We start from the raw sequence: 12,073 nt of genomic DNA, 5'->3' as shown, positions 1-12,073 counted from the left end.
TTAGTAAACAAGTCCTTAACGAGTGGAGCTTGGCTCGTTCGACAAAAACTTGACTCGTTAAGGAAGGCTCAGCTCAATTAAAGAGACTCGTTTAGTACTAAATGACTAAGTTGGGCTCGTTTAATAAACAAGCCGAGCTCGAGCTCGACAAAGCTCGGCTCGGCTCGGCTCGGCTAGGCTTGTTTACAGGCTACAGCCCTAGACGCAACAAAAATAGAAAGAACCGATAACCGATGCAAATCAAACCAAAATGTATGTTTTGGGTTCCTATCCGGGATTTAACGGTTTCAGACTCGAATTACAAAGTTTGATAACCGTAGTATATGGTTCGGTCCAGATTCTTAGTAAGGAACCGTGGATTAACCGAGTTGGACCGTACTTGTATAGAAGGAATGCAAATGGATGAGGACCACTCTCCGGTTGATATAGTTTCTTTTTCTATTTTACTGTTCGCATTTAGTTTGTCAGAGAGTTGCAAACAATGGATAAAAACCGAGACCGAATCGTGACTTGCGAAGTCCGGACATGGATTGCAATTTATTGGAACCTTGAGTCCCGGTTCAGTCCTTGGATTCCTAAGAAACCGAACCAATTCTGCGGGCCTAACTTATCTGATCGATTTTCTCCTTTAGAGGTTATTGTAGTCTTAAGATGTTCCTCTGCACAAACTTTTTCCGCTATAACAACCTCAAGCCTCAAGTGATTGACTTGAGACTTTAAGAGCTTACTCATTTCTAAGTCTTGGGTTTAAAATCTCAACTCATGTGAGGCCAATCTATAAAGAGCTTTCCATTTCATCGAACTTCTCGTTACTCAACGACGGGATCGATCATCGAAATATCAATCAAGGTGCGTGTAAATTATTCCGAACACCTTCAGTTATCCTTCAAAGCACCATAATTAGTTGCAGTTCATGTAAGCTGGTACATGCATTAAAAAAAAAAGCACCTTGAGTTATCAAAAGAAATAACGGATCACAACGCGGTAATATCCTAAGGGCACTAAATGAGAGTAGTACTAGGATAGGTGACCTCCTGGGAAGTCTTCATGTTGCACCCCTTTTTGTTCCTTCGGGAACATCCGATAAAATTGAAACACTACAAAGAAGACAAACGTGGCCCCTGCCGAGATTCATTGTGCATTTAAGTGAACTCAATTATTGTAAAAGAATTGGAGTAAACGACATGGGTTTTGGCAGTGGATCACATTACATTGTTTGGCCTTTTTCTGTGTGCACGAAAATGACCTATCGTCTTATCACTACAAGAAATCTTTTTCTGCAGCACAATGGAATAGGTCCCTTGCAAAACTTGGTGTGGAACCCTAACCCCTTGCGAGTACGAGTGATTTTTCGTACGCATTTGCAGTTCCCTAACATTTCTTTATCCATAATGAAGGAACATAGATGTATTGTATGCAGAATGACATGGTCTTAATTGGAACCCTGAAGTAAAACATCAGGACGCGAAAAAACTATAAATTGCAAAAATTGGGATCGCCACGTTATTCTCATGGACAATTCTTTCTAATGATGTCATCTCTATGCTTGCCGCAATTGTAAAGCCTGTTTAGTACTGGACTAAACGGCAAATAGATTGTACAATCCAATTTTGACTACACATGGTATGGACTTTGCTCCCTTAACATACATACACCACAACCAATCCAACCCGACTGTGATGTGCCGTACTCTTCTTCTGATTATGTGTCATGGCATTCCATCGAGCCAAAACTCTACGGAGTAGATACCAATGCCCGCTTAATGAAGTATAAACGAGGAAATGATGAGGATACACCATACCATGCCAACCCAATACCGACGCCAATGTTCTCTTCTCACCCTCCATAGTGGGTACAGGACTGCCTTCACAGCCCAGGACATAGATTTCTTTGGGTCAAGGGCTTCACACTTCACAATTTAGGAATTCTTTACAAGATTACAATTCCAACCGTAGTACATAGTAGTTGTGAATGAGATAGATATAAGAGTGACATCAGTACCTTTACAATTCCTCGGACTCTGAGTCATCTTCTGTTTTAACGCCTTTTGCTAAGTACTCCTCTTCAATTGTTTCCATGATGATAAAGAGCCTTTGCATGACAATAGGTTGGGACATCCGCTTGGCTTCCCTAATATCAGTCTCTTCTTTATTGAGATGGTATGCATCAAGCATGATCTTAACCCACTTGTGCAGCTCCTTGGGAGTTCTGCTCCACCACAAAACGGGAACATCATAAATGACAACATGATAATAACAGCATTACAATATCATGACTTATAGCAATCGAAAGGCAAGATGGAGGGTGATGCGTGAAGCTTTCTTACGTGTATATAACATCTTGGTCCTTCACATCGCGTTCATCTCCAGGGCAGAAAGCAGTAGCCATTGCCGAGAATCTCTCTTCAGGATCGGTGATGTTCAGCAAGTACTTCAGTAGCTTTATCTCTTTGGGCACAATGCTCCTTAGACTGCTCTTTGTAGCTTTGTACAACTGATACATTATGTCTTTGACCTACACATGAAAGGTCAAAGCTCAAGGATAAATGAAAACAAACTAGAACTTAAGCAAAAGCATTATAAAGAGCAAAGCGAGGCAATAACGATACTAAATCTCAAATTAAAAAGTATAAGGTTAAGCAGGGGAGGACAAGGGTTTTGTTGCTTATGTCCACCCATATTCTGTGATCAACTTCAAACATGTTCAGTGGCACTCATATTTCCCATCTTGGTCACGGTTACCTGAAGTGGTAGTTATGCTTCAATATTTGTTACATTTCATCTTACATGAAAGAACAGAAAGTTACACCATCACATTCCAGTGAGTCTTACACAGCCTCTAAAATGATTTAAGTGCTATTCTAAGGCATAGAATGTCCATATAGAGGTCATGATGTAAAGGCATCGGAAAAAAGGCCATATTGAGGAATTATCAATTATTGTATGGAAAGTAATACTATTATGTGGACCCAAGATATCAAAAGAAGAATTTTATGGGCAGTTAACTATTTCAGCTAAAGAATGGCAGCCTATGAAGCTCCGACACTTCTAACTGCTTCCTGTATCTGTGTTGGACACTCCGAAGACACGCATAGCACATGCCACCTGGCTTGTCCAATAAACTCAATTATCTTTAAGTAGGAGACACACAGGGACAACCCATGTCTCAGCTGACAGGGATCAATTCTTCATATTGAAAGCTTATTTCAGAGGTATGATATTCCAAAAGTATAAGAAAAAAAAGCGAATAAATGAATTTTAACCAAATAAAAACTTCATTGAATTTGCAAAACTTAAAAAGAAAACAATAAGAGTTGTAAAGATAGTACTATTGGTTTTGGTTGTTTCCATATGGGCTGTTCATATGACTAACAATTGCACATCTAACCTACAGATTACATATTTTTTCCGTGTCCCTTGCCGTGTCTGTGTCCTCATTTATCTAGAATTGTCATGTCCCGTGTCCGTGTCGATGTTCGTATCCATGCTTCTTAGATAGCACTATGGCAGCTCTTAAGTTGGTGACTTCAAGCAAATGTACCTGCTGTGAATTGAGCTTCTGAAGACTACATTAAACCACCAAAAAACAAAAAACCACGGTTCAAAACAAGCACTAGAGATCAACTAGCCCAAGAATGTAACACCTGGCATGTGACTGATGGAATCATATTCCACTGGGGATAACATTAACATTACGGCCTCTGTTCTAAAAGCCAGTCCTAGGCGGGGCCAATTTAATTCTAGGGGTTGGACCCTAGGCACTAGGCACCAGTCTTCCGCCCGACTAGCGCCTAGCAATTTTTTGAATACTAATTTACAGCACCATAGAGCTCTCAATCAATTGGTCACCAACCAAATTTATACAGCCTCAATACTCTAACAATATGTCCCAAGAATGATTGGCAATAGGTCTCACGAAAGTGAGTTGAATGCTATAATAACTTTTTCCAAATTTCTGACATTCATATTATCTGCTGTGTTGAATATATAAAATCATATTCAACTTGAAGAATAGTAGTGTACAAAGTTGAAGAATAGTGATGTACAAATGTTTGATGTACTCTATCAGTTGTGGCTGATAATTTCCTTCAGAATTCCAATGGAATAATAAAATTGACTCTGAAGCAGCGTTTCTGTTTTTAGTTCCTCTCCAAATTTCATAAAGCTTTTCTTATATTTAATTCTCTCTATTTAGTTGTCTACAAATTGTAGTCTACACAATGGAGGGTTGTCTTACACCTGCCCGTGACTGCCCAGCCTGGATGAAGGAAGGATTTGATCTCAAATTCCTGGTACCACCGCGATCAGCTTTCAGGGATAGCCTAGCTGGCAACGTCAACATTCATCTTCCAACAATAGCCTTCAAATTTAAAGGCCACTATAAAATATTGCCTCCACGGGTCTAGGAGGGTGGATTGGTAGATACTTAACTCCATTACTAGTTGCAGAAATTGTTTCATCAGATGCGGATTATAAAAAAAATGGTGAAAGTACACGGAGACCCTCTCAACTATCAATTTTTCTCATGGAGACCCCCTAACATTTAAAACCGCCTATACAGAGACCCCCCCAACTATATGAAATAAAAAAATTGGTTAACTCTGTTAACGGAATGAGGGGAAATAATGATTCTATCCCTTAAAATCGCCTACACTGACCCCTCATCTATAAAACAAAAAATGTCCACGCTGACCTCTTCATCTTAACGGTCTTTTTGACAGAAAGGTGCTGATTGGTTAATGGTTATAGTTGAGGGGATCTGTATGGACGATTTTAAATGTTAGGGGGTCTCCGTGGGAAGAAGAAATAGTTGAGGGGGTCTCCGTGTTCTTTAACCAAAAAAATTGCTTCATCAGATGCAAAACAGAACTTTGACATATAACTAGCCGCTGTTGCTTTAGTATCTTACCACTAAAGTTAATGCCCGTGACACTAAAATCAATAACTGAAGCCAAAGAAAGAGAAAATAACAGCTTTTTTTGTTACTACATGAGAAATGAACCGGAATTATGCATGCAGAGCTAGTGAGTTTCATGTGAAAAAGATCCACTTTATCATACACATCCGATTCATATCTGCCTTGTTCATGCATATTGTAATGCATGAACCAATAGCTTAAGGAAAAATGCATTGTTAACCCAGAGCGTTAGAGAGTTGCCATACATACCTCATTACTCATGGTGGAGGACTCCTTTGCTGCAGCCCAAGCACTGTTTATCATTAAAATCAAAGAGGAGTCAAGTGCCTTTCCCTTGGCAAGACTTTTAATCTTCTCACATGCCACATCCATGGATGGAGAGCTCAGGATGTCATCAAATTTGGCTTGGGCGGTATCCAATGTGTCAACTATTTCTAGTGTATTATCAAAGGCAGAGACTGCAGACAAGCATCTAGCCCCAAGTCTGGCCACCGCTGCCAAAACAAATGGTACATCGGTAGTATTAGCTAGCTAAACTTGATGCATTACATAATTTCTTTTGTGGGGGTTTTATCAGTTCTTTCTTGATACAAGCAGGTTGTTTTTCCAATAGAGAATCAGGAAACATGGGTTAATCTTCTTTAAATTCTTCTGCTCTCTTTTGGTTGCGGTAATTTCAGGTTTCACTGAGAAGATATATAAAAAAGAAATTCACCCTTTTTTGAATGCAGATAAAGGACGTAAAAGGTGCAAGGCAAAGGAGAATGGAAACTATGAGCTGTGGAGAAGTGCTAAAATAAAATATTAGCAAAATGCACTGCAAATTAATCAATAAAAAGCACAGGAATTATCTCTGGTGTTTCATTTGAAAAAAAATGACAGAAGAAAAAGAGATACAAGATGGGATCAAATCACTAGGAAATAGGCAACAGAAAAGTAGTTCTAAATGATGCATTTCTGAATCACCATAGTTCCTAAAGACTAAAACTAACTTTAGCCCAAGAAAAATGTTTTCTATTGGATTTGAGAATACTTTCATTGTCTCCTACAAACAAAGACCATCAAAGGATAAGGGTAAAGAGAGCTTAGAACTTCAAATGACTTCCCCTAAGAGATGCAAAACATTGCATCACTTGCAACTTGGAAAATGAGTTCATTAGTGGCTAATGGCTATAGGTGACATTGAAGTAGATGCTCATAGCTGGAAGCCCTTACAATCAGAATTGACTAACAGAATAAAATCAACTTAATGATGGGAAATAATCTTAATGGTCTGGATTTTAAACTGCGAGTTCAGAAATTCAGATTTTTTAGGAGCCTAGGATGTGCTGCTTGGGCACATTTCTTACTACTGAAAAGATTGTTGAGATGAGATACAGAATTCCAAACTTCCTTTGTTGCACAGTCTATAGAAAAAAATATGCATTCAGACTGAAGCGAGTAAAATATATGTTTCCGTCCTTGGAGTTGAGCATGTTTCTGATAGCATGAAAAGAGAATACAAAGAAAAGATGACCAATTTGCCAATGCCAGATTCCCAACCATGCTGTGTCTCAGCAATCACAGCGAATCTGCGGTGTATGATCTGTGGATAATATGTTCTTAAATGTCAAACCCTGGGCTACAACAATCACCCGTGAATAACAAAGGACCTAACAAAAGTATCATGAACTACCAACTTGGATAGAGTAAATGAGTACCTCTAATGCATCTCCAATTCTTCTAAAACTGAATCCCAACTATCCAGCCACCAAACTATGAAACACATTTACTAATTCTTGAGCAAGTCAATAGATTCCCATCACAATATTCTAACAAATTGTCCTACCTATGGCGTCAAAATGCCACTATCAATGGAAGAATAAGTAGACCTATTGGTAATTTTCCATTCCAATTGCAAAATCAAATTAGCATGAATAAACATGTCAAAAGACTTAAGTTAACTATTACCATCACGGTCCTCCAAGCTATCATTTGTCTCTGAAAGTAGAGTGAGGTAACGGAAAAAATCTTCTGTGAAGTCTTTGCGCCGCTGTGTAACTATTGCATTAACATCTGTAGGGCTGTCCTGTAACTCTTTAAGAAGTTCTGAATGTCTTTCCATTTCATCATCAATCTGCAACAGGCGAAATCAGATACATACAGGAAGGAAATATTAAAGGACACCAGCTCTTAATTATTGTTATTCCTTCTTGGCTCAAATATGCACAGTAAAATACCAGGAATAAATGTAAGTTTTACCTTCTTTACTTTTCCTGATAGTCCAATTAATTTCTGCTTCATCTGGGAATCATTTTCAGCTTTGGCGCGTGATTGACATCGCTTGTAGAAGCTATCCCTGTATTTCTTCCACTCCTCTCTAAACACCAAATACTTCCTCCACTCTTTTGTCTTGGGTTTCTCATTCAAGAATAAATCAATAATCTTATCGCAAAACTGAGTCATGGTATACCCTTTAGCTACTTCAGCTTCAACTTGCTCCTCCACTTTAACCCCAACTTGCTCCTCCTCAATCTGAGCATTGGCCACACTACTCGCTCGGAGTTCTGAACAAGATATTTTCAAAGTCACACCAATGGAAAAATCACACAAAACAAACAATCGCCCTTTTAAAAACTCACCGAAAATTACCCAGAACACCAAATTGAAGATTCTGGGATTCTAGTCCACATAATACATGCACTTTGGCAGCATTTTCCATGGCTAAAAAGCCACCCACCAAAAATAATCAAACAACTTAATTTGTAGAAATCCTTTTAGCCTCCATATTAGCTCCACTTCTTTCTCAAACAAACAAAACATAACAAACATGGTAATTGATAGTTCGAGCCATAAGGCTGCAAATGAGCCAAGCCGAGCTTAATGTGTTCAAATTGGCTCGTTCAAAACTAGTCTAGCTCAAGCTCGACTCGAGCTCAACTTTAGCCTAAATAATCGAGCTCGACTGGGCTCCTTTATTATCGAGGTGTTCGAGCTCGGTTCGTTAAGCTTCTATAAATGAGCCGAGACTCTACAAACAAACCGAGTAACAGCTAACTCAAGCTTGGCTTGTTTGAGCCCGGCTCGTATACTAACCACCCGAGCGACGAGCTGCTTGCGAATGGCTCAGTTCGTTTTAAAAAATCCAATTTTTATGGACATCACAAACACTTGCAATCGATACTTTGAGATAAGGCTGCAAAGGAGCCAAGCCGAGCTTTAACATGCTCAAGCTTGAGCTGGGAGTGTTTATCATCGAGGTGTTCGAGCTCCGTTCTGTTCGTTTACTACACAAGCTTCTATAAACGAGCTAAGCTATTATAATCAAGCCGGGTTACAGCAACCTCGAGTTCGACTCGTTTACTCTACCAACAAGCTGAGCCTCGAGCTACTCGCGAACAGCTCAGTTGGTTTGCAGCCCTACTACAAGGTACCCAATTTTGCAACTCAACAATTCTGCCAGAATTATTCTGGGAACCCCAAATTTCTACCCAGTAATTTATCTAGAAAGTGAAAAGTATGGTGCAGATTCAACACCCATATGGGGGTAAACATTTTTAAAGGACTTACGGGTTTTGTAGAGGATGGTGCGAGGACTGAAGGCGCTTGCTATTGTTGTTGGTGGTGGTGATTTTCTTGGATTATAAAAGGAATGAGGGTGGTTAGAGCGCAACGTGAGATATGAAGAGGGTATGGCTGGGATTTTGGAAGATGTGTGTATTTCTGCACTGAAATTGAAGAAGGTGGGATTGAAGAGAGATGGGTTGGTGGCAGAGATCGATGCTTCGAATCCCATGTTAGAATTGAGAGAGAGAGAGAGAGAGAGAGAGAGAGAGAGAGGCGAAGAAGAAGAACAAGAAGAAGAGGAAGAAGTGATTTTGTGGATAGAGTAGTCGTAGTGCCTAACGATGTCGTTTTAAGTTAAACCCCATCTTAAACCCTCTTTGCGATTTCCATTTTTTTTGAACCCGTCTATTGATACCAACGGAGACGCGAGGCCCACTCTAAATCTCATATAAGTCATATGTATGATTCGGTCCCTTTAGAATTACACTTTTTTTTTCAGCCCTGCTCATAGCAGAGACAATCTTCAGGGATAATTCGCAGAGACAAACGCGTTTGGCCCCATTTGGATCCCGAAAAAATCTAGAACAATATCCATAAATGCTCAGTTTCGCCCCTACTTATCCAAAAGTAATACTTACCGATATCCGCTGGAGTTGATTTTTTACAGGGCCCCATAAAATAATATTCAAAAATTTATGAATATTTTTCTAGATTTTTTCGGGATCCAAAATAGGGTCAAACGCGTTTATCTCTGCATGATTCTCTACGGATTGTCCTTACTGTTAGAATTTTTGTTTTTTTTTTGTCGACCTCCAATCATTCATTGTCAGGAATATTACACGAGAAATTTTATTCTCATGAAAAGTACTATAAGTAAAGTTTTTCTCAAAAGAAAAAAAAAGGTAAGTACGGTTAAGGAAGAGAACTATTTTCTTATATGTGTTCTGTTGTCAAATAATTTTACAAGAAAAAAGTCTCTTTTTTTGTTGGATACATTTTGCAGAAAAGTGTTTCCAAGCGAAAAAATTAAAGTTGTGGATAATGGCGTAGCCAAAAATATGCATCACTAGGGGCACTATAAAAATAAAAACTCCAATTATAGCTAACCCCCGACAACAACCCATGTACCCAAAACTTGATGATTGTTAGCGATGCGATAGTGATTTGTGTGTCGGTTGTGACTTCATGCAAAACGAAAGTGAGTTTTCCAGTTTTGGAGTACATTTTGTTCACTCATCCACGTAAACAATATGAACATCATTGTCCATATTTGGTGAAAATTACTTGCTTTTCAAAAAGTTCACGTCGATTTTTACTTCGATGATCAGAAATATTGGTTTTGTGGGACTTATTTTTAGGAAAATGATAATGCCAAAACTGTTTTTGTTGGTGCCAAAACTCTAATACACAAAAGGCTTGTACCATGTGTAATGTACAAGACTATATGCGCTGAACTTTTGGCACCAACAAAAACAGTTTTGACATTATCATTACCCTACATTTATAACAATTAAAGCAAATCATTCTTATTTTGATAAGTATTTGATCAAATAACACGTGTCTTGCTTTAAATTATTGGCAACATTTTTAAAACTACCAATTTCAAGTAAAACTAAAACTATTTGCAATATAAATTATAAAGAAAAAAACTGCCAATTTTAAGTAGAAAAATGTGCAGTGGGGCCCGTACCCTGGTGACCCTAGAGCGGTGGGTCTCACTCTTTATCTTTCACAGTAACTGAAGATTAAAAGAATGTCAAAAAAGAAGAAGCTAGTGGGTGGTGCAAGGACGCGGGGGCTCTGCTGCCCAGGGGTGGGCAGCAGCCCCTGCCCACACTCACACACACTCACACACGGCACCGTTTTGTTAAAAGAAAAAAAAAAATTCTTCCGCTTGCAATTTTAAGGAGCAGAAACGTGATTATGAGAGCTTTAGAGTTAAAATTTAATTATGTCTCTTTAGAATAATATGATCAGAATAATAAGATCTTCACGTCAATTCAAACGGATTGAAAATTGGAGCACTTAATTTTTTAATCATATTTTTTAATATATAAACGGTCTAAAAAATTAAATTAAGTGTGCCACTTTTTAATTCGTTTGAACAAGTACGAATATCTTATTATTCTAATCATATTATTTTAAAGAGATATAATTAACTTTTGTCTATAGGACTCTCATAATCACGTTTCTGATCTACAGGATCCTAAATAAAGAGCAGATACTTAATTATGAGAGTCCTAGAGACAAAAATTAATTATATCTCTTTAAAATAATATGATTAGAATAATAAGATATTCGTACTTGTTCAAACGAATTAAAAAGTGGCACACTTAATTTTTTAGACCGTTTATATATTAAAAAATATGATTAAAAAATTAAGTGCTCCAATTTTCAATCCGTTTGAATTGACGTGAAGATCTTATTATTCTGATCATATTATTCTAAAGAGACATAATTAAATTCTAACTCTAAGGCTCTCATAATCACGTTCCTGCTCCTTAGGATTGCAAGCGGAAGAGTTTTTTTTTTTTCTTTAACGAAACGGTGCCGTGTGTGAGTGTGTGTGAGTGTGGGCAGGGGCTGCTGCCCACCCCTGGGCAGCAGAGCCCCCGCGTCCGTGGTGCAAATGCGCAATCGGTATTTGCAGGAAATTGTGAGTAAAATGGCAAATAAAAGTGGGGTTGTGTGAAACTCTACAAGTAAAATCAACATATAAGCTCTGTTTGTTTGGCCGTAAAATATTTTCAGCAAAATTACTTTACACATTTTTGTCAATTTGGCTGCACAAATGCTCTGTAAATTATTTTATGGCATAAAATGACTCCCGAGAAGAAAGCTCGTAAATTGTTTTCTGAGTTGAGGAAGCGTCCATCCCCTCCATCGAGTCAATGAACAAATACACTTGGAGTAATTATTCCATGCCCTTTGCGAAACTACGTGGCGGTGTCCCAAACTCTTTATCTATCACACAAACTCTTCTCTATCACACATTTGTGTGGGCTTTACACAAAATAAAGAGTTTGTAACACCACGTGTCGGTACCCCAGAGGCATTGAATAATTTTCCATACGCTACATTCTATACCAAAGGTACCTTGGGCAACAACTGGTGGCTACATACACAACAAACCATGGCAACTCCTTGTATAGTTGTATCAGCCAAACAGTGAAAATACTAAAAAATTATCGGTAACTAATTTACAGTAAAGTATTAAACATAAGACACATACTTTTATGAAATATATTTGTCATTCAAACAAACGGAGCCATACGTGATCTTTTTTTTCTCCCCCTTTCAGAGCTTTACAATTTCGGAAACAATTGAAATTTCAAATTTCTTTACAAAATCAAGTTGTCACAGAGAGGTGTGAAAGCTCTGTTCCTGAAATATTATACTCACAGCATTCTATTCTTTAATCGCCACAGTAATTCGTCAAGAGGAGGGGAAATTGGAGAACAGAGAGAGTGCACTGTTGATCATAGAAGCGGATGCTTTGATTATCGCACAACTTCTTGCCCAATATAATATTGATGATCATCCCCTTAGTAATATGAGTATGACTTATTCACACAACCTGCCCGATCACATCCGTCTGTTTCAGCAATTA

At 38.3% G+C, this 12,073-nt stretch overlaps 1 protein-coding gene and 1 pseudogene across 1 annotated transcript; one reads left to right on the top strand and one right to left on the bottom strand.

The window, feature by feature from the left end:
* The first annotated feature begins 1,064 nt into the window (after positions 1-1,064).
* Positions 1,065-1,161, top strand: LOC131305756 (U6 spliceosomal RNA; annotated as a pseudogene).
* Positions 1,162-1,436: 275 nt separating this feature from the next.
* LOC131303313 (uncharacterized protein At4g37920) lies at positions 1,437-8,781 on the bottom strand. Its single transcript, XM_058330118.1, has 6 exons — positions 8,467-8,781; positions 7,159-7,463; positions 6,868-7,033; positions 5,167-5,411; positions 2,327-2,514; positions 1,437-2,208 (listed from the first exon to the last, which is right to left on the bottom strand). The coding sequence occupies exons 1-6, from the start codon at positions 8,690-8,692 to the stop codon at positions 2,004-2,006; spliced, it is 1,335 nt and encodes a 444-aa protein (XP_058186101.1). The 5' UTR covers positions 8,693-8,781; the 3' UTR covers positions 1,437-2,003.
* Between the last annotated feature and the right edge of the window lie 3,292 nt (positions 8,782-12,073).

This window comes from Rhododendron vialii, chromosome 10a, assembly GCF_030253575.1.
Source record: "Rhododendron vialii isolate Sample 1 chromosome 10a, ASM3025357v1".
NCBI lineage: Eukaryota > Viridiplantae > Streptophyta > Magnoliopsida > Ericales > Ericaceae > Rhododendron > Rhododendron vialii.
Note: the sequence above shows the minus strand (reverse complement) of the source record. Positions and strands in the feature narration are given on the sequence as shown.

Coding starts and splice junctions, on each gene's coding strand:
- LOC131303313 (XM_058330118.1), bottom strand. CDS start 8,692: ATGGGATTCGAAGCATCGATCTCTGCCACCAACCCATCTCTCTTCAAT. Junction 7,034..7,158: donor TATCAGGAAAAGTAAAGAAG/GTAAAACTTACA, acceptor CGCCTGTTGCAG/ATTGATGATGAAATGGAAAG. Junction 2,209..2,326: donor GACCAAGATGTTATATACAC/GTAAGAAAGCTT, acceptor GTGGTGGAGCAG/AACTCCCAAGGAGCTGCACA.